Below are 26,528 nucleotides of genomic sequence, written 5' to 3' on the forward strand. Positions count from 1 at the left end.
TGGTATAACATCATATAGCCTCTCTCAAACACTGACCTAAACCCTGAATCAACATGGTATAAACCCTGACCTAAACCCTGAATCAACATGGTATAACATCATATAGCCTCTCCCTAAACATGACCTAAACCCTGAATCAACATGGTATAACATCATATAGCCTCTGACCTAAACCCTGAATCAACATGGTATAACATCATATAGCCTCTCACCTAAACACTGAATCAACATGGTATAACATCATATAGCCTCTGACCTAAACCCTGAATCAACATGGTATAACATCATATAGCCTCTGACCTAAACCCTGAATCAACATGGTATAACATCATATATAGCCTAAACTGACCTAAACCCTGAATCAACATGGTATAACATCATATAGCCTCTCACCTAAACACTGACCTAAACCCTGAATCAACATGGTATAACATCATATAGCCTCTGACCTAAACCCTGAATCAACATGGTATAACATCATATAGCCTCTGACCTAAACCCTGAATCAACATGGTATAACATCATATAGCCTCTCCTAAACACTGAATCAACATGGTATAACATCATATAGCCTCTGACCTAAACCCTGAATCAACATGGTATAACATCATATAGCCTCTGACCTAAACCCTGAATCAACATGGTATAACATCATATAGCCTCTGACCTAAACCCTGAATCAACATGGTATAACATCATATAGCCTCTGACCTAAACCCTGAATCAACATGGTATAACATCATATAGCCTCTGACCTAAACCCTGAATCAACATGGTATAACATCATATAGCCTCTGACCTAAACCCTGAATCAACATGGTATAACATCATATAGCCTCTGACCTAAACCCTGAATCAACATGGTATAACATCATATAGCCTCTGACCTAAACCCTGAATCAACATGGTATAACATCATATAGCCTCTGACCTAAACCCTGAATCAACATGGTATAACATCATATAGCCTCTGACCTAAACCCTGAATCAACATGGTATAACATCATATAGCCTCTGACCTAAACCCTGAATCAACATGGTATAACATCATATAGCCTCTGACCTAAACCCTGAATCAACATGGTATAACATCATATAGCCTCTGACCTAAACCCTGAATCAACATGGTATAACATCATATAGCCTCTGACCTAAACCCTGAATCAACATGGTATAACATCATATAGCCTCTGACCTAAACCCTGAATCAACATGGTATAACATCATATAGCCTCTGACCTAAACCCTGAATCAACATGGTATAACATCATAAGCCTCTGACCTAAACCCTGAATCAACATGGTATAACATCATATAGCCTCTGACCTAAACCCTGAATCAACATGGTATAACATCATATAGCCTCTGACCTAAACCCTGAATCAACATGGTATAACATCATATAGCCTCTGACCTAAACACTGAAACCCTGAATCAACATGGTATAACATCATATAGCCTCTGACCTAAACAACCCTGAATCAACATGGTATAACATCAAATATAGCCTCTGACCTAAACCCTGAATCAACATGGTATAACATCATATAGCCTCTGACCTAAACACTGAACCTAAACCCTGAATCAACATGGTATAACATCATAAACAGAATCAACTGCTTAAATTTACACCTCTGACCTAAACCTGAATCAACATGGTATAACATCATATAGCCTCTGACCTAAACCCTGAATCAACATGGTATAACATCATATAGCCTCTGACCTAAACCCTGAATCAACATGGTATAACATCATATAGCCTCTGACCTAAACCCTGAATCAACATGGTATAACATCATATAGCCTCTGACCTAAACCCTGAATCAACATGGTATAACATCATATAGCCTCTGACCTAAACCCTGAATCAACATGGTATAACATCATATAGCCTCTGACCTAAACCCTGAATCAACATGGTATAACATCATATAGCCTCTGACCTAAACCCTGAATCAACATGGTATAACATCATATAGCCTCTGACCTAAACATCATATAGCCTCTGAATAAACCCTGAATCAACATGGTATAACATCATATAGCCTCTGACCTAAACCCTGAATCAACATGGTATAACATCATATAGCCTCTGACCTAAACCCTGAATCAACATGGTATAACATCATATAGCCTCTGACCTAAACCCTGAATCAACATGGTATAACATCATATAGCCTCTGACCTAAACATGAATCAACATGGTATAACACATATTGAATCAAACCCTGAATCAACATGGTATAACATCATATAGCCTCTGACCTAAACCCTGAATCAACATGGTATAACATCATATAGCCTCTGACCTAGAAGACATCAAGACTTTCACCTATCAACCAGCCTCTGTGACATAACAACCGGCATCCCCAGCCGCGTCCTCAGAGCATGCGCAGCGCAGACCAGCTGGCTGGTGTGTTTACGGAGATATTCAATCAATCCCTATCCCAGTCTGCTGTTCCCACATTCTTCAAGAGGGTAACCAATTCAATTCAATTCAATTCAAGGGCTTTATTGGCATGGTAAACATGTGTTAACAATGCCAAAGCAAGTGAGGTAGAGAATATACAAAAGTGAAATAAACAATAAAAATTAACAGTAAACATCACACATACAGAGGTTTCAAAACAATAAAGACATTACAAATGTCATACTATATATATATATATATATATAGCTTGCTGTTTGGGGTTTTAGGCTGGGTTTCTGTACAGCACTTTGAGATATCAGCTGATGTACGATGGGCTATATAAATAAATTTGATTTGATTTGAGATATATATATATATACACACACAGTGTTGTAACAATGTACAAATGGTGAAAGTACACACAAGGGAAAATAAATAAGCATAAATATGGGTTGTATTTACAATGGTGTTTGTTCTTCACTGGTTGTCCTTTTCTTGTGTCAACATTGTTCCTGTTCCCAAGAAAGCTAAGGTAACTGAGCTAAACGACTATCGCCCCGTAGCACTCCCTTCCGTCATCATGAAGTGCTTTGAGAGACTAGTCAAGGATCATATCACCTCCACCCTACCTGACACCCTAGACCCACTCCAATTTGCTTACCGCTACCAATAGGTCCACAGGCGATGCAATCACAATCACATTGCACACACTGTACACTGCCCTAACCCATCTGGACAAGAAGAATACCTATGTGAGAATGCTGTTCTTCGATTACAGCTCAGCATTTAACACCATAGTACCCTCCAAATTTGTCCCTGGGTCTCGACCCCGCCCAGTGCAACTGGGTACTGGCCATTCCTGACGGGCCGCCCCCAGGTGGTGAGGGTAGGAAACAACATCTCCACCATGCTGGGGCCCCACGAGGGTGCGTTCTCAGCCCTCTCCTGTACTCCCTGTTCACCCATGACTGCGTGACCATGCACGCCTCCAACTCAATCCTCAAGTTTGCAGACGACACTACAGTGGTAGGCTTGATTGAGTGGCTGCTGCCAACACACTGACTCAACTCCAGCCACTTTAATAATGGGAATTGATGGGAAATTATGTAAAATATATCACTAGCCACTTTAAACAATGCTACCTAATATAATGTTTACATACCCTACATTATTAATCTCATATGTATACGTATATACTGTACTCTATATCATCTACTGCATCTTTATGTAATACATGTATCACTAGCCACTTTAACTATGCCACTTTGTTTACATACTCATCTCATATGTATATACTGTACTCTATACCATCTACTGTATCTTGCCTGTGCCGTTCTGTACCATCACTCATTCATATATCTTTATGTACATATTCTTTATCCCCCTACACTTTGTGTATAAGACAGTAGTTTTGGAATTGGTAGTTAGATTACTTGTTGGTTATTACTGCATTGTCGGAACTAGAAGCACAAGCATTTCGCTACACTCGCATTAACATCTGCTAACCATATGTATGTGACAAATACATTTGATTTGATTTGATTTGATTACCAACAACGATGGGAAGGCCTACAGGGAGGAGGTGAGGGCCCTCGGTTTGTGGTGAAAAATTTTTGTTTTTCTAGGTGGCTCCCATTTTGGCTCTAGTGTTTCCAAGCGTGTGAATGAGAACGCGTTCTTTGGTATTTTTCTTGTGTAAAGACAATAATGATTCTCCGTCTTAAATTGTATCATTTATTTACGTATTAGGGTACCTAAGGATTCATTATAAATGTTCTTTGAATTGTTTGGAAAAGTTTATTAGTAACGTTTGGGATTCATTTTGTACGCATTTTGATGGGAGGGAAACTGGGTGGATTTTCATCTGAAATTAGTGCACGTGCCTTAAGAATTCAGAAAAAGGAGGTATCGAACATTATCGAACAAAACAAAAATGTATTGTCTAAGGTGGAGACCTGGGAGTGCCACCAGATGAAGATCATCAAAGGTAAGTGATTAATTTTAATGCTATTTCTGACTTTTGTGACACTCTCCTTGGCTGGAAAATGGCTGTATGGGTTTCTGTGGCTAGGAGATGACCTAACATAATCGCAAAGTGTGCTTTCTCCGTAAAGCATTTTTAAAATCTGACACAGTGGTTGCATTAAGGAGAAGTTTATCTTTATTTGTATGTTTAACAAATGTATTGTTTATCAATGTTCATGATGAGTATTTCTGTAATTTGATGTGGCTCTCTGCACTTTCACCGGATGTTTGTTTGAGACAATGCATTTCTGACCATAACGCGCCAATGTAAACTGAGATTTTTGGATATAAATATGAACTTTATCGAACAAAACATACATGTATTGTGTAACATGAAATCCTATGAGTTTCATCTGATGAATTTCATCAAAGGTTAGTGATTCATTTGATCTCTATTTCTGCTTTTTGTGACTCCTCTATTTGGCTGGAAAAAAATGGCTGTGTTTCTCTGTGACTTGGCTCTGACCTAATATAATCGTTTGGTATGCTTTCGTCGTGAAGCCTTTTTGAAATCAGACACTGTGGTGGGATTAACAACACGTTTCTCTTTAAAATGGTGTAAAATACACGTATGTTTGAGGAATTTTAATTATGGGATTTCTGTTTTGAATTTGGCGCCCTGCACTTTCACTGGCTGTTGTCGATGTGGGACGCTACCGTCCCACTGATACCAGAGAGGTTCATTAATAATTAAAAATTGGATGTAATAAATGTATCACTAGTCACCTTAAACAATGCCACTCTCTATAATGTTTACATACCCTACATTACTCATCTCATATGTATATACTGTACTCTATAATACATCTACTGCATCTTGCCTATGCTGTTCGGCCATCGCTCATCCATATATTTATACGTACATATTCTTATTAATTCCTTTATACACACAAGTGTAAGGTAGTTGTTGTGAAATTGTTAGATTACTTGTTAGATATTACTGCACTTGTCAGAACTAGAAGCACAAGCATTTCACTACACTCGCATTAACATCTGCTAACCGTGTGTATGTGGCCAATACAATGTGATTTGAATAGTCTTTTATGATATTTGCCCATATTCATAAAGCGCCTTGAAGTAGGGTTTATTTACATGTATTTGATCCTTATTTTACCAGGTAAGTTGACTGAGAACACATTCTCATTTACAGCAACCACCTGGGAAATAGTTACAGGGGAGAGGAGGAGGGGATGAATGAGCAAATTGTAAACTGGGGATTATTAGGTGACCGTGATGGTATGAGGGCCAGTTTGGGAATTTAGCCAGAACTTCACATAGCCTCTGACCTAACCCTGAATCAAAATTATATGACTTCACATAGCCTCTGACCTAACCCCTAACCCTGACTCAACATTATAAAACGTAATTTAGCCTCTAACCTAAATCTAACCTTGTATAACTTCATATATGTCACACCAGTTTAACCTGTCCTTGTGTTTGTCTCCACCCCCCTCTCCAGGTGTCGCCCATCTTCCCCATTATCCCCAGTGTATTTATACCTGTGTTCTCTGTTTTTCTGTTGCCAGTTTGTCTTGTCTCGTCGAGCATACCAGCGTGTTCTGTGATTCGAACTGTCTGCATCTGAGTCTTATCCTGAGTTCTGATAATATAGCCTCTGACATAAGACGAGATGAATTGGTCTACTGGACTACTGACGTAAGACGTCTACTGGACTACTGGACTACTGACGTAAGACGTCTACTGGACTACTGGACTACTGGACTACTGGTCTACTGACGTAAGACGTCTACTGGACTACTGGACTACTGGACTACTGGACTACTGGACTACTGTTTGAGTTCCTGCACCTCTTACAGACTATTACCTTCAAAATGTGTTCTGGACACCGGGACCCATTTCAGTCCACCAAAACACAAATCTTATTGCATATTATGTATTACCCATAAGATTAGCAGAAGTATTCTCATGCTAAACAGTGACTGTATGACATTCAAACAAAATGTGATACTGTCGTATGTAATCTTCCTATCTGCCTCCCTAGGCCCTGAGTAGCAGAAACGGGGATTAGACCATGATTCAAACTGCTCCAGTAAAACAGGGATTAGAACATGATTCAAACTGCTCCAGTAAAACAGGGATTAGAACATGATTCACACTGCTCCAGTAAAACAGGGATTAGAACATGATTCACACTGCTCCAGTAAAACAGGGATTAGAACATGATTCACACTGCTCCAGTAAAACAGGGATTAGAACATGATTCACACTGCTCCAGTAAAACAGGGATTAGAACATGATTCACACTGCTCCAGTAAAACAGGGATTAGAACATGATTCACACTGCTCCAGTAAAACAGGGATTAGAACATGATTCACACTGCTCCAGTAAAACAGGGATTAGAACATGATTCACACTGCTCCAGTAAAACAGGGATTAGAACATGGATTCACACTGCTCCAGTAAAACAGGGATTAGAACATGATTCACACTGCTCCAGTAAAACAGGGATTAGAACATGATTCACACTGCTCCAGTAAAACAGGGATTAGAACATGGATTCACACTGCTCCAGTAAAACAGGGATTAGAACATGATTCACACTGCTCCAGTAAAACAGGGATTAGAACATGATTCACACTGCTCCAGTAAAACAGGGATTAGAACATGATTCACACTGCTCCAGTAAAACATGGCTCCAGTAAAACAGGGATTAGAACATGGATTCACACTGCTCCAGTAAAACAGGGATTAGAACATGGATTCACACTGCTCCAGTAAAACAGGGATTAGAACATGATTCACACTGCTCCAGTAAAACAGTAAAACAGGGATTAGAACATGATTCACACTGCTCCAGTAAAACAGGGATTAGAACATGATTCACACTGCTCCAGTAAAACAGGGATTAGAACATGATTCACACTGCTCCAGTAAAACAGGGATTAGAACATGATTCACACTGCTCCAGTAAAACAGGGATTAGAACATGATTCACACTGCTCCAGTAAAACAGGGATTAGAACATGATTCACACTGCTCCAGTAAAACAGGGATTAGAACATGATTCACACTGCTCCAGTAAAACAGGGATTAGAACATGATTCACACTGCTCCAGTAAAACAGGGATTAGAACATGATTCACACTGCTCCAGTAAAACAGGGATTAGAACATGATTCAAACTGCTCCAGTAAAACAGGGATTAGAACATGATTCACACTGCTCCAGTAAAACAGGGATTAGAACATGATTCACACTGCTCCAGTAAAACAGGGATTAGAACATGATTTAAACTGCTCCAGTAAAACAGGCTCTTTTTGGTTGTTCACAGGAGATACACAACACATTCCCCGCCTCTTGTCCCAATCCGTTCAGCCGTCACTGACAACCACATACCAGATGTTTAACAGGGTCGTTAGCATATTGAAAAACCACTATTTCTTGCCCTCGACCGACCTAGCTCAAGATCTAAACATTGGGCTGAATATGTTTTCAGGTGCAACAGTTTATTACATTCATAGGGAAGGGAAAAGGGATACTTAGTCAGTTGCACAACTGAATGTATTTTTGCGCATTTAAACCAACCCTTCCTGACTCACAGCGGTGCAGGGGGCTGCCTTAACTGACATCCAGGAAACACAGGGAGCGCTTGTTGTTGGGCAGAACAGCATATTTTAAAGGCTTGGGGATTAGAACCGGTGACCTTATGGTTACTGGACCAATGCTCTTAACCCCTAGGCTACCTGCCGCTCCATTGTGCCAATAAGAGAGCCAACGACATGCTACCTTTTTGTAGCATTGCTAACAACAATGCTAATGTCTTTTTTTCAGAGCTTTGCACACCGATGTTGGCTAGCTAGCTATATTTGGTTATGGGAGGTTTTCACACAGATTATTTCTTTCCGTTTTAGGCATAAAGCTTTCAGTTTACCTCATGCAGTTGAAATAAAGGTCACCTTTTTAAAACGACATGACGCCATCTAACTTCAGATGTAGAACATTTTAAACTTTTCTTTCTGTACAAACAATGTAAAACAGATATGAAAACAGTAAGTCAATTAATTAATGAATAAATAAATATAAGACAAACAGTGTAATAAAGTGTCTTGAATTAGACGTTTGAGAGAGACAGAGAGAGAGAGACAGAGAGAGAGAGACAGAGAGAGAGAGAGAGACAGAGAGAGAGAGAGGGAGAGACAGAGGGAGAGACAGAGAGAGAGAGAGAGAGAGAGAGAGACGGAGACAGAGACAGAGAGAGACATTCTGTGGGAAGTCAACTCTTTTCTGCCTGAATGATATTCACTACATGGTAAAAGTATGTGGACACCTGCTCATCGAACATCACATTCCTAAATCATGGTCGTTAATATGGAGTTGGTCCCCCCTTTGCTGCTATAACAGCATCCACTCTTCTGGGAAGGATTTCCACTAGATGTTGGAACATTGCTGCGGGGACTTGCTTCCATTCAGCCATGAGCTTTAGTGAGGTCTGGCATTGATGTTGGGCGATTAGGCCTGGCTCGCATTCGGAGTTCCAAATCATCCCAAAGCTGTTTGATGGGGTTGAGGTCAGGGCTCTGTGCAGGCCAGTCAAGTTCTTCCACACCGATCTTGACAAACTATTTCTGTACGGACCTCGCTTTGTGCACGGGGGCATTGTCATGCTGAAACAGGAAAGGGCCTTCCCCAAACTGTTGCCACAAAGTTAGAAGCACAAAATCGTCTAGAATGTAATTGTATGCTGTAGCGTTAAGATTTCCCTTCACTGGAACTAAGGGGCCTAGCCAGGACCATGAAAAACAGCCCCAGACCATTACACCTCCTCCACTAAACTTTACAGTTGGCACTATGCATTTGGGCAGGTAGTTCTCCTGGCATCTGCCAAACCCAGATCTGTCCCAGATGGTGAAGCGTGATTCATCACTCCAGAGAACGCGTTTCCACTACTCCAGAGTCCAATGGCGGCGAGCTTTACACCACTCCAGCCGGCGCTTGATGTTAGGCGTGTGTGCGGCTGCTCGGCCATGGAAACCCACTTCATGAAGCTCTTAATGAACAGTTATTGTGCTATCGTTGCTTCCAGAGGCAGTTTGGAACTCGGTAGTGAGGGGTTGCAAACCGAGGACAGGCGATTTTAACGCACTACAGCACTCGGCGGTCCCGTTCCGTGAGCTTGTGCGGCCTACCACTTCGCGGCTGAGCCGTTGTTGCTCCTAGATGTTTCCACTTCACAATAACAGCACCTACAGTTGACAGCTCTAGCAGGGCAGAAATTTGACGAAGTGACTTGTTTGAAAGGCGGCATCCTATGACAGTTGAAAGTCACTGAGCTCTTCAGGGCCAATGTCTATTGCCAATGTTTGTCTATGGAGATTGCATCACTGTGTGCTCGATTTTATACACCTGTCAGCAACGGGTTAAATAGCAGAATCCACTCATTTGAAGGGGTGTCCACATACTTTTAGTAATATTGGGGCAGCAGGTAGCCTAGTGGTTAGAGCGTTGGACCAGTAACCGAAAGGTTGCCAGATCGAATCCCTGAGCTGACAAGGTAAAAATCTGTCGTTCTGCCCAATGAACAAGGCAGTTAACCCACTGTTCCTAGAGTAGGTTTTTCATTGTAAATAAGAATTGGTTCTTAATTTGACATGTTTAGTTAAATAAAGGTTTTTAAAAAATGAATGGAATGTAGCCTACACAACTCAGACCGTAAACTTGAACTCAGTAAAACATCATGTTTTTGTACGTAGAAACTAAGATCCACAAATTTAATTCACAAAAAATAAATGTAACACTATAATACCCTGATAACTTAATGTCTGGATTAGAATCACTAGAGTTTGAAGAGTCAATCAGGTCACCAGATAAACAAACTAAACCTGAAAGAGGTGTAGACAGGAATGTAACTGGCCCAACGTCATTTCCTTCATACCTGTTCAGCACAATACTGCCTAGAACATTCCAGAACATTCCAGAACATTCCAGAACATTCCAATAGCTTTGCAACCTGCTCACCTCCCTACAATATACAGTGGGGCAAAAAAAGTATTCAGTAAACCACCAATTGTGCAAGTTCTCCCACTTAAAAAGACGAGGCCTATACTAAATACTTATTTTCCACCATAATTTACAAATCAATTCATTAAAAATCCTACAAAGTGATTTTCTGGATATTTTTTTTTTCTCATTTTGTCTGTCATAGTTGAAGTGTACCTATGATGAAAATTACAGGCCTCTCTCTCATCTTTTTAAGTGCCCCACTGTACAATACACTTTAAAATGTAAGTATGACCAACAGTAATTGTAACAGAGAGAGAACAAGAGAGGGAGAGAGCGAGCGAGGGAGAGAGAGGGAGAGAGAGAGGGAGAGAGCGAGGGAGAGAGCGAGGGAGAGAGAGAGGGAGAGAGCGAGGGAGAGAGAGAGGGAAGAGAGCTGTGCTGTCCAGTCCAATGTTTAGAGCAGGGCAGGGTGAGGAGTGAGGGTGAGGAGTGAGTCCGTGTGAGAGTTCATTCTTCAGCACTGATGTTGAACTTGGAAACAGGAAGCATCTCTCTTCTTCTCTCCTGTTCCGAGTTAACAGGTTCTGGTACTGTGACAATAGTTCCTCAACATCTACAGATGTGAAGCCACAAGTAAAGAGGAGCAACGCGAGCCAGAGTTGGCAGCCTGTCTGGCCTCGCTGCCCACCAGTCCACTGCTCTCACATCTCTGGCATCAGTTTTATCTAGACACTCCTCTTCACTCATAACAGGGATAGACCCTTCCCCTCCGACTGAACAGATAAATATAGAACCCATCCTCTCCGTCCCCTCAGACTGAACAGATAAATATAGAACCCATCCTCTCCTTCCCCTCAGACTGAACATATTAATATAGAACCCATCCTCTCCTTCCCCTCAGACTGAACATATAAATATAGAACCCATCCTCTCCTTCCCCTCAGACTGAACATATTAATATAGAACCCATCCTCTCCTTCCCCTCAGACTGAACATATTAATATAGAACCCATCCTCTCCTTCCCCTCAGACTGAACATATTAATATAGAACCCATCCTCTCCTTCCCCTCAGACTGAACATATTAATATAGAACCCATCCTCTCCTTCCCCTCAGACTGAACATATTAATATAGAACCCATCCTCTCCTTCCCCTCAGACTGAACATATTAATATAGAACCCATCCTCTCCTTCCCCTCAGACTGAACATATTAATATAGAACCCATCCTCTCCTTCCCCTCAGACTGAACATATTAATATAGAACCCATCCTCTCAGACTGAACATATTAATATAGAACCCATCCTCTCCTTCCCTCAGACTGAATGATTAATATAGAACCCATTCTCTCCCTGACTGAACAACCCATCCTGAAGAGCTGCACCCATCTCTCTCTCCTCTGAACATATTAATATAGAACCCATCCTCTCCCTGAACATTTCTCTCTCTCTATCTCCCCCCATCTCTCCCGAACCCATCTCTCTCCTTCCCCCCTCTCTCTCTCTCATATTAATATAGAACCCATCTCTCTCTATCCCCATCTCTCTCTATCCCCATCTCTCTCTCCCCCCCATCCCTCCTTCCCATTCATCTCCCCCCTATAGAACCCATCCTCTCCTTCCCTCAGACTGAACATATTAATATAGAACCCATCCTCTCCTTCCCCAGACTGAACATATTAATATAGAACCCATCCTCTCCTCCCCTCAGACTGAACATATTAATATAGAACCCATCCTCTCCTTCCCTCCGACTGAACATATTAATATAGAACCCATCCTCTCCTTCCTCAGACTGAACATATTAATATAGAACCCATCCCTCTCCTTCCCTCAGACTGAACATATTAATATAGAACCCATCCTCTCCTTCCCATCCAGACTGAACATATTAATATAGAACCCATCCTCTCCTTCCCCTCAGACTGAACATATTAATATAGAACCCATCCTCTCCTTCCCCTCAGACTGAACATATTAATATAGAACCCATCCTCTCCTTCCCATTCAGTTGAACATTTTTCCTCCTCCCCTCAGATAAACCTTGTTTTGGTTGTGAAATAATATAGTATTATTTATGGCTGATCTATTTTATGTGTATTTTGACCAGAGACATTTCTATACTTGTTTTTATCCCAGTTATTATTTCATAATAAAAAAAATGTATTAAATTCAGATTTTAACATTCAGTTTTGTTTTTCTGCTCCTTATTAGGTAGCTCCTATAAAGAGCATCGTCTCCGTGTCCCTGTGACAAGAGACGTCTCTAAAACGTCATATTTGTAACATTAATTTCCGGTTCCAAGCCTTATCATTGAACAGGTACCGAGGCTAAGGGTGTTGTCAAGGCAACGACACCAAACATAAGATGACGTGAACAAACACCACAACAATAGATGAGGTGTGGAGTTTCAGAAGGCTCATCGGAGGGTGTGTGGTTGTGGTATGCACCAGAAACAATACAGTACTGTCATTAGATAATCAGACGAGACAGCTCTGAATCAGCCTCATATGGCACAGAAACCAACCCAACTCATATTGCTAACATTCCAGATGGATGAATCATTATATTGAGCCAACTCATATTGCTAACATTCCAGATGGATGAATCATTATATTGCGCCAACTCATATTGCTAACATTCCAGATGGATGAATCATTATATTGAGCCAACTCATATTGCTAACATTCCAGATGGATGAATCATTATATTGAGCCAACTCATATTGCTAACATTCCAGATGGATGAATCATTATATTGAGCCAACTCATATTGCTAACATTCCAGATGGATGAATCATTATATTGAGCCAACTCATATTGCTAACATTCCAGATGGATGAATCATTATATTGAGCCAACTCATATTGCTAACATTCCAGATGGCTGAATCATTATATTGAGCCAACTCATATGGCTAACATTCCAGATGGCTGAATCATTATATTGAGCCAACTCATATTGCTAACATTCCAGATGGCTGAATCATTATATTGAGCCAACTCATATTGCTAACATTCCAGATGGCTGAATCATTATATTGAGCCAACTCATATTGCTAACATTCCAGATGGCTGAATCATTATATTGAGCCAACTCATATTGCTAACATTCCAGATGGATGAATCATTATATTGAGCCAACTCATATTGCTAACATTCCAGATGGATGAATCATTATATTGAGCCAACTCATATTGCTAACATTCCAGATGGATGAATCATTATATTGAGCCAACTCATATTGCTAACATTCCAGATGGATGAATCATTATATTGAGCCAACTCATATTGCTAACATTCCAGATGGATGAATCATTATATTGAGCCAACTCATATTGCTAACATTCCAGATGGATGAATCATTATATTGAGCCAACTCATATTGCTAACATTCAAGATGGCTGGTTCACTATATTGAGCCAACTCATATTGTATGGATGAATCTAACAAAGTAACCTACAAATTCCAGATGACCTATTATATTGAGCCAACTCAAGTAACCTTCCAGATGGATGAATCATGACCAACTCAAATTGACCTAGATGGATGAATCAATATTGAGCCAACTGACCTACAAAGTGACCTACAAATATTGAGCCAACTGACCTACAAATTGACCTAACAAATTGACCTACATTAACCAGATGGATGAATGACCTATTGAGCCAACTCAAAGTGACCTAACATTCCAAATGACCTACAAAGTGACCTACAAAGTGACCTACAAAGTAACCTACAAAGTGATTCAAAGTGACCTGAAAGTGACCTATAAAGTAACCTACATTTAACCTACAACCTAGATTTATTTAACCTTTATTAAATGAGCCAAGTATTAAGAACAAATTCTTATGGACAAATCATGATGGCCAACTCATATTGCTAACAGATGGGTTAATCTTATATTGAGCCTTGTTCAGGGGATTCCAGATGGGTTAACTGCCTCATGTTCAGGGGATCAGATGGGTTAACTGCCTTGTTCAGGGGATCAGTGGGTTAAATGCCTTTGTTCAGATGGATGAATCAGTATATTAACCAACCTTGTTTCCAGATGGATGAATCAGTGGGTTAGCCAACTCATTGTAACATTCCAGATGGATGAATCAGTATATTAGCCAACTGCCTTGTTTCAGATGGAACAGTGGGGCCAACTGCCTTGTTCAGGGATGAACAGTATATTAACTCCTTGTTCCAGATGGATGAATCAGTGGGTTAACCAACCTTGTTCAGGGATGAATCAGTGGGTTAACTGCCTTGTTCAGGGGAACAGTGGGTTAACTGCCTTGTTCAACATTCCAGTGGGTTAACTGAGCCTTGTTCAGGGGAACAGTGGGTTAACTGCCTTGTTCAGATGGGCACAGTGGGTTAACTGCCTTGTTCAAAGTGACACAGTGGGTTAACTGACCTTGTTCAGGGGACACAGTGGGTTAAAAGTGACCTTGTAACCTCAGGGGCACAGTGGGTTAACTGCCTTGTTCAAAGGAACAGTGGGTTAACTGCCTTGTTCAGGAACAGTGGGTTAACTGCCTTGTTCAAAGGAACAGTGGGTTAACTGCCTTGTTCAGGGAACAGTGGGTTAACTTATTTTACAATGTTGGCAGGGGAACAGTGGGTTAACTGCCTTGTTCAGGGGAACAGTGGGTTAACTGCCTTGTTCAGGGAACAGTGGGTTAACTGCCTTGTTCAGGGAACAGTGGGTTAACTGGCCTTGTTCAGGGGAACAGTGGGTTAACTGCCTTGTTTAGGGGCACAGTGGGTTAACTGCCTTGTTTAGGGAACAGTGGGTTAACTGCCTTGTTCAGGGGAACAGTGGGTTAACTGCCTTGTTCAGGGGAACAGTGGGTTAACTGCCTTGTTCAGGGGAACAGTGGGTTAACTGCCTTATTCAGGGAACAGTGGGTTAACTGCCTTGTTCAGGGGAACAGTGGGTTAACTGCCTTGTTCAGGGAACAGTGGGTTAACTGCCTTGTTCAGGGAACAGTGGGTTAACTGCCTTGTTCAGGGGAACAGTGGGTTAACTGCCTTGTTCAGGGAACAGTGGGTTAACTGCCTTGTTCAGGGAACAGTGGGTTAACTGCCTTGTTCAGGGAACAGTGGGTTAACTGCCTTGTTCAGGGGAACAGTGGGTTAACTGCCTTGTTTAGGGAACAGTGGGTTAACTGCCTTGTTCAGGGGAACAGTGGGTTAACTGCCTGGTTCAGGGGAACAGTGGGTTAACTGGCTTGTTCAGGGGAACAGTGGGTTAACTGCCTTGTTCAGGGGAACAGTGGGTTAACTGCCTTGTTTAGGGGAACAGTGGGTTAACTGCCTTGTTCAGGGGAACAGTGGGTTAACTGCCTTGTTCAGGGGAACAGTGGGTTAACTGCCTTGTTCAGGGGAACAGTGGGTTAACTGCCTTGTTCAGGGGAACAGTGGGTTAACTGCCTTGTTCAGGGGAACAGTGGGTTAACTGCCTTGTTCAGGGGAACAGTGGGTTAACTGCCTTGTTCAGGGGAACAGTGGGTTAACTGCCTTGTTCAGGGGAACAGTGGGTTAACTGCCTTGTTCAGGGGAACAGTGGGGTTAACTGCCTTTTCAGGGGAACAGTGGGGTTAACTGCCTTGTTCAGGGGAACAGTGGGGTTAACTGCCTTGTTCAGGGGAACAGTGGGTTAACTGCCTTGTTCAGGGGCAGAACGACAGATTTTTACCTTGTCAGCGCAGGGATTTGATCTTGCAACCTTCCGGTCACTGGCCCACCGCTCTACCCACTAGGCTACCCTGCCGCATGATGATCACAGCATACACCGGTTCGGTTTGTTCCTAGCAGAACTTGGCGAAGAGAACATAGTTACTAAAGTCCTTCACTCGAAAAACAGAGGAAAAAATGAAGAAAAACGGCAATATTCCTGTTGTTTGTCCCTCTTGAGCCACCGTAGCAACAACATAGCCAGAAACACTTTTTTTCCAAGTAGTCTCAATCTAAGATAAATCAATTAATCTGTAATTCAATTTAGACGTTTGCCAAGGAGGTCTTAAATCTCGTAATTTTACATCGAGCTAAAATTTTTGGTGCATGAAAACTAGTGATCTCTCGTTGAACTACAAAACAACGCTCCTACTAGGAGTATCACTGACAAAAGGGCATAGACTTGGGTTTGTCTCCAAACAATAAAACGTGTGTACGAATAACCGACGACACCTGCCGAAGACAAAAACGCAATGTCACAAAATGTTGTCATAATATATACGCTAACTGTTTCGGCCGGGAAGCATAGGGTAAGCATCACACACACACACACACACACACACACACACACACACACAAACAAAGAGATTTAGACCTGTCAAGTCAATAACAATAATCTGGACTCAGGTGATAATGTCATAAAGACAACAGTCACTGGGCTCGGGTGATAATGTACTGGACTCAGGTGATAATGTACTGGACTCAGGTGATAATGTCATAAAGACAACAGTCACTGGGCTCAGGTGATAATGTCATAAACACAACAGTCACTGGACTCAGGTGATAATGTACTGGACTCAGGTGATAATGTACCGGTCTCAGGTGATGATGTACTGGACTCAGGTGATGATGTACTGGACTCAGGTGATAATGTACTGGACTCAGGTGATAATGTACTGGACTCAGGTGATAATGTACTGGACTCAAGTGATAATGTCATAAACACAACCGTCACTGAACTCAGGTAATAATGTACTGGTGTCTAGTCAGGTTTCAAGACTAGTCATTCAACTGAGACTGCTCTTCTCTGTATCACGGAGGCGATAATGTCACTAAAGACAACAGTCACTGGGCTCCTCTGCTGATCCTGTCATAAACCAATCAGTCACTGGACTCCGGTGATACTGTGAACCATCAGATCCTAATGTACCCTCTCAGGTGATGATGTACTGGACTCACGTGATAATGTACTGACAGGTCAGGTGATAATGTACTGGCGTCAGGCGATAATGTCATAAACACAACGCGCTCACTGAACTCAGGTAATAATGTACTGGCCCTCTGTTCAGGTGATACACCAAGTCATAAAGACAACAGTCACTGGACTCAGGTGATAATGTCATAAAGACAACAGTCACTGGACTCAGGTGATAATGTACTAGACCAGGTAATAATGTCTGGACTCAGGTGATAATGTCATAAAGACAACAGTCACTGAACCTCAGCAAGACGGATAATCTTCCTCCCGGGGAGACTGCCCGTAATAATGATCTGGACATCAGGTGACAACTCCATTGTGTCCTCCTCCCAGAGCGCTAAGAACCTTGGCGTGATCCTGGACAACACCACTGTCGTTCTCAACTAACATCAAAGAGAGTGTCCCGACCTGTCAATGCTCAATACAACATCCGCAATCTGACCCTGCCTCACACAGGAAGTCATAAAGACCTAACAGGCACTGGTCATCTCCCGTCTTGATTACTGCATGCTGTTGGCTGGGCTCCCTGCCTGTGATAAACCCCTACAACTCATCCAGAACGGAGCCCGTCAGGTGATAATTCCCAAGTCATAACGACACCCCGCTCACTGGGCTTCAGTTGATAATGTCATAAAGACCATGGTCACTGGACTCAGGTGATAATGTACTGGACTCAGGCTCTGATCATGCCCTAAACCCAAACAAGGGCACTGGGCTCCACCTGGCCTAATGTCCCTAAAGACAAGTACAGTCACTGGGCTCAGCCCAGTCATAACTGTACTGGACTCAGGATAACAAACTCATAAAGACAGCAGTCACTGGGCTCGGGTGGAACAAACTCCTCACGACGCCAGGACAGCGGAGTCAATCACCACCTGATAATGTCTTCAAAGACATACAGTCACTGGGCTCAGGTGATAATTCATAAACACAAAAGTCAGATGCACTAGGTGATAATGGCTGTTCCACTGGACTCATAAGGTGATGCACCATGTAAGGTCTCTGGTAAGAGCGATGCTAAATGACTTAAATGTAAATGTAATGTAAATGTGTCAGGTGATAATGTCATAAAGACAACAGTCACTGGACTCAGGTGATAATGTCATAAAGACAACAGTCACTGGACTCACGTGATAATGTACTAGACGCAGGTAATAATGTACTGGACTCAGGTGATAATGTCATAAAGACAACAGTCACTGGACTCAGGTGATAATGTCATAAAGACAACAGTCACTGGACTCAGGTGATAATGTCATAGAGACAACAGTCACTGGGCTCAGGTGATAATGTACTGGACTCAGGTGATAATGTCATAAAGACAACAGTCACTGGGCTCAGGTGATAATGTACTGGATTCAGGTAATAATGTACTGGACTCGGGTGATAATGTACTGGACTCGGGTGATAATGTCATAAAGACAACAGTCACTGGACTCAGGTAATAATGTACTAGACTCAGGTAATAATGTACTGGACTAATGTGATAATGCCATAAAGACAACAGTCACTGGACTCAGGTGATAATGTCATAAAGACAACAGTCACTGGACTCAGGTGATAATGTCATAGAGACAACAGTCACTGGGCTCAGGTGATAATGTACTGGACTCAGGTGATAATGTCATAAAGACAACAGTCACTGGGCTCAGGTGATAATGTACTGGATTCAGGTAATAATGTACTGGACTCGGGTGATAATGTACTGGACTCGGGTGATAATGTCATAAAGACAACAGTCACTGGACTCAGGTAATAATGTACTAGACTCAGGTAATAATGTACTGGACTAATGTGATAATGCCATAAAGACAACAGTCACTGGACTCAGGTGATAATGTCATAAAGACAACAGTCACTGGACTCAGGTGATAATGTCATAAAGACAACAGTCACTGGACTCAGGTGATAATGTACTGGTCTCAGGTAATAATGTACTGGACTCAGGTGATAATGTACTGGACTCCGGTGATAATGTCATAAACACAACAGTCACTGGACTCAGGTGATAATGTCATAAACACAACTGTCACTGGACTCAGGTGATAATGTACTGGTCTCAGGTGATAATGTACTGGTCTCAGGTGATAATGTACTGGACTCAGGTGATAATGTACTGGACTCCGGTGATAATGTACTGGACTCAGGTGATAATGTCATAAAGACAACAGTCACTGGTCTCAGGTGATAATGTACTGGTCTCAGGTAATAATGTACTGGACTCAGGTGATAATGTACTGGACTCCGGTGATAATGTCATACACACAACAGTCACTGGACTCAGGTGATAATGTCATAAACACAACTGTCACTGGACTCAGGTGATAATGTACTGGTCTCAGGTGATAATGTACTGGTCTCAGGTGATAATGTACTGGACTCAGGTGATAATGTACTGGTCTCAGGTGATAATGTACTGGACTCAGGTGATAATGTCATAAAGACAACAGTCACTGGTCTCAGGTGATAATGTACTGGTCTCAGGTGATAATGTACTGGTCTCAGGTAATAATGTGGTTTTATATTGAAGTGATGTAATAAATATAAGTTAACTCATAATAGCTCCTACATCAACAATCAACCATCCAATGAACTAGCACAGAAGTGTTCATTTTCGACAACAATACCATTTGTATATTATATTTTCAGGTTAAATCACTAGCCTGAAACAGCCTAAAAACCGAGGCTACTAACATACATATAAATTGTGGAGGGGGGCATTATGAATAAATTCCTTCCTTAAATTGGAAATGTGTGACGTTATCGTATTCATTCCAGAAACATGCAATAGACCTACAACTGTGGAAAATGGGGGTTAGGTATAGAAAGTTCATATAAAACAGTCCAACTATAGTTACCTTACCTGCGCAACGCTGAACAAGCTCAGTCACCGCTCTCTTGTCTTCTACGGACGGCACACTGTTGACAAAGGTTTTTCTCTTCGTTTCAGTCCAAAACACTTTTATTGCACTGCAACAATCAACAAAGTATCTGTTCAAATGTTCTGAACAGCAGTCAGTCTGTCCGAACTTTGCTCCGCAGCAGGTGGACGACTGGTCCGTAGCTCTAATGGCCAAGGCGACACGTAGCCTCCTATGTTGATACCAGAGCGAACGGAAGTTACGGTACTTTCTGTGTTGGTATTAAAGTGGTATGTAAATGCATATATATATATATATATATAATATATATTATATACGTTGCTACTGTGGTCGCTGTTGACATCGGGCAGCGCAGACCGAAGACAGTTAGGGAAGGAGCCAGAGAGAGCAGCTGAGTGACAGGTGAGTGTGCGGGAAGGGGAGGAGCACAGCCGTCTTGGGGGCGGGGTATAGCATTCCAGACAGTGATGATCTATTATATTGACCAGACAGTGATGATCTATTATATTGATCAGACAGTGATGATCTATTATATTGACCAGACAGAGATGATCTATTATATTGACCAGACAGTGATGATCTATTATATTGACCAGACAGTGATGATCTATTATATTGACCAGACAGTGATGATCTATTATATTGATCAGACAGTGATGATCTATTATATTGACCAGACAGAGATGATCTATTATATTGACCAGACAGTGATGATCTATTATATTGACCAGACAGTGATGATCTATTATATTGACCAGACAGTGATGATCTATTATATTGATCAGACAGTGATGATCTATTATATTGACCAGACAGAGATGATCTATTATATTGACCAGACAGTGATGATCTATTATATTGACCAGACAGTGATGATCTATTATATTGACCAGACAGAGATGATCTATTATATTGACCAGACAGTGATGATCTATTATATTGACCAGACAGTGATGTTCTATTATATTGTCAAGATAGTCGAGGGACCACTGGAATAATTAAAATACAAGTCCTCAAGGATGGAAAGTAGGCGGGACCATTCTAGCCAATGAGATTGCAGATATGCGAAAAGTCTTTTTTTTTTGCTGAGATTGTTGAATTTGGACAACAAAAAAATATTATTTATAATTTTGCAACGTGAGGATTATGTGATCAAATAAAACTTTAGTAGTGATTAGGTTGTAATGAATGCACTGATTGATAGATTTGGACTCACACATAGCCACAAAGATGTTTGGGGAGCAAAGTAAATATGTGCCCGTGCTACAGATGGCTATACACACGACTAGTAAAGAAAGGCCTACCAATTTGATGAAGACAAAAAAAAACATTTTCACTATTTTCCACATTGTAGAATAATAGTGAAGACATCAAAACTATAAAATAACGCATATGGATTCATGTAGTAACCCCCAAAAAGTGTTAAACAAATCTAAATAGATTTTATATTTGAGATTTTTCAAAGTAGCCACCCCTTTGCCTTGATGACAGCTTTGCACACTCTTGGTATTCTCTCAACCAGCTTCCTGAGGTAGTCACCTGGAATGCATTTCAGACACTGACATGATCTTCCTGTCTGTGTTGGCGGCGCCCCCCCTCGGGTTTGTGCCGTGGCGGAGATCTTCGTGGGCTATACTCTGCCTGCCTAGTAAGTTGGTGGTTGAAGATATCCCTCTAGTGGTGTGGGGGCTGTGCTTTGGCAAAGTGGGTGGGGTTATATCCTTCCTGTTTGGCCCTGTCCGGGGGTATCATCGGATGGGGCCACAGTGTCTCCTGACCCCTCCTGTCTCAGCCTCCAGTGTTTATGCTGCAGTAGTTTGTGTCGGGGGGCTTGGGTCAGTCTGATATATCTGTAGTATTTCTCCTGTCTTATCCGGTGTCCTGTGTTAATTTCAGTATGCTCTCTCTAATTCTCTCTCGTTCTCTCTTTCTCTCTCTCGGAGGACCTGAGCCTTAGGACCATGGCTCAGGACTACCTGGCATGATGACTCCTTGCTGTCCCCAGTCCACCTGGTCGTGCTGCTGCTCCAGTTTCAACTGTTCTGCCTGCGGCTATTGAACCCTGACCTGTTCACCGGACGTGCTACCTGTCCCAGACCTGCTGTTTTCAACTCTCTAGAGACAGCAGGAGTGGTAGAGATACTCTTAATGATCGGCTGTGAAAAGCCAACTGACATTTACTCCTGAGCTGCTGACATGTTGCACCCTCGACAACCACTGTGATTATTATTATCTGACCCTGCTGGTCATCTATGAACATTTGAACATCTTGGCCATGTTCTGTTATAATCTCCACCCGGCACAGCCAGAAGAGGACTGGCCACCCCTCACAGCTTGGATCCTCTCTAGGTTTCGAGGGAGTTTTTCCTAGCCACCGTGCTTGTTCGCCTGCCTTTAATGCTGTTTGGGGGTTTTAGGCTGGGTTTCTGTACAGCACTTTGTGACATCAGCTGATGTAAGAAGGACTTTATAAATACATTTGATTGATTGATTGTTTCAATTAACAGGTGTGCCTTGTTGACATACATATCAGCCCTCTCATTGGATAGAATGGTCACACCTGATCTCGCCTCCTCCTGCCTGCCTTCGCATCTTTGAGGACATGTAATTTCCATTGTTAGAGCGGTCACTCGAATATCTTGTCAATATAATCTGTTAAAACCCCAAGCTATGAAGGTTGAGCTGTTTGATTTGGAAACGATGCTCTGTATTTGGTCAGATCATAACGTCAACATTCTTTCTGGGCAACATTTATTTATATAAATATGAGTGGGGGAAATCCATAATGTCAACACAGTGCATGAGGGCCTTGCATTAAATAGGACACATTTCAAAAAATAACTGTAGACAAAAACACTCCAGTATCCATGCATTTGTAGTTTGATTTTCTTCCTAATTAATATATTCTTTTAACATTTGCTGGCTGCAATGGAAAGTCAATATTTCGTCTCCAAGTGTATGAGAGGCGAGAACAGCTTTAAGTAGCTGGCAGAAAGAAAGAGGAGCAACAGTGTGGAACTGGTTTCGATGACACAGACAGGTAACAACGATTGCTTGCTCGTTGTTCAGGTAGGCCCCTATCTCTGTGTCCTTTTTACAAATTACCGTGTTGAAGACTTATAGGTTTCTGTCACAACAGAGCAAAAATTACTAGCCTGAATCCAAACTCTCACGTCACGGTTTCAGTCTCTAAATGAAAACCAGTTGAGCCTCTACGTCTGTAATGAAGGGGCCTTGTTTCCATAAGGGGGCAATACAAAGAAGCATGACTGAATTAAAAACTGTAAACCAGAAATAATATCTTAAGTAACGATCTTTTATAGGTGAGAGGTTGTCCTGCTAGCCCGGGTGCCAGTCGGTTAAATCCTTCATTTGTTTTATAATTTGTTTTGGTTACAGGTACAGTATCCATGTCAAATTGTAAGTGAATACCCTTAGAAAAGAAAAAAACTGTTAAGAAATACAGTTTGATAATAAATAACACATTCATTATCAACAGGAAAAGAAAAACATAAAAGTCTCCCAACATCTTCACTATTATTATACAATGTAGAAAATAGTACAACATTAAGAAAAACATAAAAGTCTCCCAACATCTTCACTATTATTATACAATGTAGAAAATAGTACAACATTAAGAAAAACATAAAAGTCTTCAAACATCTTCACTATTATTATACAGAAAACAGAAAATAGTACAACATTAAGAAAAAACCTGGATTGAGAAGTTGTATCCAAACTTTAGACTGGTACTGTACAGATATTTTACATTTGACCTTTTAAATGCATATTTGACATGTTTTGTATAAAGCAGTCACATAACACTAATACATTACCAAACATCAACTGTTTAATCCCACCTATCACCATAGACATCAGCTGTTTAATCCCACCTATCACCATAGACATCAGCTGTTTAATCCCACCCCCTTAGCCCATCCCACCTATCACCATAGACATCAGCTGTTTAATCCCACCCCCTCAGCCCATCCCACCTATCACCATAGACCTCAGCTGTTTAATCCCACCCTCTCAGCCCATCCCACCTATCACCATAGACATCAGATGTTTAATCCCACCCCTCAGCCCATCCCACCTCACCATAGACATCAGCTGTTTAATCCCACCTATCACCATAGACATCAGCTGTTTAATCCCCTACCCATAGACTCTCAGCCCATCCCACCTATCACCATAGACATCAGCTGTTTAATCCCACCCCCTCAGCCCATCCCACCTATCACCATAGACCTCAGCTGTTTAATCCCACCTCTCTCAGCCCATCCCACCTATCACCATAGACATCAGCTGTTTAATCCCACCTCTCTCAGCCCATCCCACCTATCACCATAGACCTCAGCTGTTTAATCCCACCTCTCTCAGCCCATCCCACCTATCACCATAGACCTCAGCTGTTTAATCCCACCTCTCTCAGCCCATCCCACCTATCACCATAGACCTCAGCTGTTTAATCCCACCTCTCTCAGCCCATCCCACCTATCACCATAGACATCAGCTGTTTAATCCCACCTCTCTCAGCCCATCCCACCTATCACCATAGACATCAGCTGTTTAATCCCACACCTATCACCATAGACATCAGCTGTTTAATCCCACCTATCACCATAGACATCAGCTGTTTAATCCCACCTATCACCATAGACCTCAGCTGTTTAATCCCACCTATCACCATAGACATCAGCTGTTTAATCCCACCTCTCTCAGCCCATCCCACCTATCACCATAGACCTCAGCTGTTTAATCCCACCTCTCTCAGCCCATCCCACCTATCACCATAGACATCAGCTGTTTAATCCCACCTCTCTCAGCCCATCCCACCTATCACCATAGACATCAGCTGTTTAATCCCACCTATCACCATAGACCTCAGCTGTTTAATCCCACCTATCACCATAGACATCAGCTGTTTAATCCCACCTATCACCATAGACCTCAGCCCTTTAATCCCACCTATCACCATAGACCTCAGCTGTTTAATCCCACCTATCACCATAGACCTCAGCTGTTTAATCCCACCTATCACCATAGACCTCAGCTGTTTAATCCCACCTATCACCATAGACCTCAGCTGTTTAATCCCACCTATCACCATAGACCTCAGCTGTTTAATCCCACCTCTCTCAGCCCATCCCACCTATCACCATAGACCTCAGCTGTTTAATCCCACCTCTCACAGCCCATCCCACCTATCACCATAGACCTCAGCTGTTTAATCCCACCTATCACAGACCCATCCCACCTATCACCATAGACCTCAGCTGTTTAATCCCACCTATCACCATAGACCTCAGCTGTTTAATCCCACCTATCACCATAGACCTCAGCTGTTTAATCCCACCTATCACCATAGACCTCAGCTGTTTAATCCCACCTATCACCATAGACCTCAGCTGTTTAATCCCACCTATCACCATAGACCTCAGCTGTTTAATCCCACCTATCACCATAGACCTCAGCTGTTTAATCCCACCTATCACCATAGACCTCAGCTGTTTAATCCCACCTCTCTCAGCCCATCCCACCTATCACCATAGACCTCAGCTGTTTAATCCCACCTATCACAGCCCATCCCACCTATCACCATAGACATCAGCTGTTTAATCCCACCTCTCTCAGCCCATCCCACCTATCACCATAGACCTCAGCTGTTTAATCCCACCTCTCACCAGACCCATCCCACCTATCACCATAGACATCAGCTGTTTAATCCTACCCCCTCAGCCCATCCCACCTATCACCATAGACCTCAGCTGTTTAATCCCACCTATCACCAGCCCATCCCACCTATCACCATAGACCTCAGCTCTTTAATCCCACCTCTCACCAGACCTCAGCTCCCACCTATCACCATAGACCTCAGCTGTTTAATCCCACCTCTCACAGCCCATCCCACCTATCACCATAGACCTCAGCTGTTTAATCCCACCTCTCTCAGCCCATCCCACCTATCACCATAGACATCAGCTGTTTAATCCCACCTATCACCATAGACCCAGCTCCAACCTATCACCATAGACATCAGCTGTTTAATCCCACCTCTCTCAGACCTGTTTAATCCCACCCCACCTATCACCATAGACCTCAGCTGTTTAATCCCACCTATCACCATAGACATCAGCTGTTTAATCCCACCTCTCTCAGCCCATCCCACCTATCACCATAAACATCAGCTGTTTAATCCCACCTATCACCATAGACCTCAGCTCTTTAATCCCACCTCTCTCAGCCCATCCCACCTATCACCATAGACCTCAGCTCTTTAATCCCACCTCTCTCAGCCCATCCAACCTATCACCATAGACC

The 26,528-nt window shown here is 42.2% G+C and overlaps 2 protein-coding genes across 25 annotated transcripts in view; both read right to left on the reverse strand.

Moving 5' to 3' along the window:
- Positions 1–20,584, reverse strand: part of LOC127912164 (epidermal growth factor receptor kinase substrate 8-like protein 2) — a 161,682-nt gene extending 141,098 nt beyond the window's left edge. The window contains exon 1 of one of the 2 annotated variants that reach the window (XM_052481053.1): positions 20,186–20,584. The gene's annotated coding sequence lies outside the window, so the exon portion shown is untranslated. Of the gene's footprint in view, positions 1–20,180 lie in introns of both variants that reach the window. The other variant, XM_052481054.1, reaches the window with a different exon arrangement.
- A 2,354-nt stretch (positions 20,585–22,938) lies between these two features.
- On the reverse strand, positions 22,939–26,399 carry LOC118379698 (uncharacterized). Of its 23 annotated transcripts, none has more exons than XM_052481057.1 (8): positions 26,292–26,390; positions 26,171–26,203; positions 25,800–25,832; positions 25,465–25,728; positions 25,176–25,340; positions 25,044–25,142; positions 24,789–24,920; positions 22,939–24,097 (listed from the first exon to the last, which is right to left on the reverse strand). In XM_052481057.1, the coding sequence occupies exons 1-8, from the start codon at positions 26,338–26,340 to the stop codon at positions 23,970–23,972; spliced, it is 903 nt and encodes a 300-aa protein (XP_052337017.1). In that variant the 5' UTR covers positions 26,341–26,390; the 3' UTR covers positions 22,939–23,969. The 23 variants fall into 23 exon arrangements, 1 of the variants encoding a protein (XP_052337017.1); XR_008081224.1 differs by lacking the exons at positions 22,939–24,097; positions 25,800–25,832; positions 26,171–26,203 and adding exons at positions 24,427–24,441; positions 24,494–24,526; positions 24,702–24,734 and having other exon boundaries at positions 24,789–24,854; positions 24,992–25,109; positions 26,292–26,399; XR_008081230.1 differs by lacking the exons at positions 22,939–24,097; positions 25,800–25,832; positions 26,171–26,203 and adding an exon at positions 24,326–24,362 and having other exon boundaries at positions 24,787–24,854; positions 24,888–24,920; positions 25,044–25,109; positions 26,292–26,399.
- Between the last annotated feature and the right edge of the window lie 129 nt (positions 26,400–26,528).

The sequence above is a fragment of the Oncorhynchus keta genome, chromosome 26 (assembly GCF_023373465.1).
Source record: "Oncorhynchus keta strain PuntledgeMale-10-30-2019 chromosome 26, Oket_V2, whole genome shotgun sequence".
NCBI classification, from domain to species: domain Eukaryota; kingdom Metazoa; phylum Chordata; class Actinopteri; order Salmoniformes; family Salmonidae; genus Oncorhynchus; species Oncorhynchus keta.

Excerpts from the sequence above, each read along its gene's own strand:
- LOC118379698 (XM_052481057.1), bottom strand. The coding sequence starts at position 26,340 with ATGTCTATGGTGATAGGTGGGATTAAACAGCTGAGGTCTATGGTGATA. Across the intron at positions 25,833-26,170 it reads GCTGATGTCTATGGTGATAG|GTGGGATTAAACAGCTGATG; the intron begins GTGGGATGGGCT and ends GGGCTGAGAGAG. Across the intron at positions 25,143-25,175 it reads GCTGAGGTCTATGGTGATAG|GTGGGATTAAACAGCTGATG; the intron begins GTGGGATTAAAG and ends CTATGGTGATAG.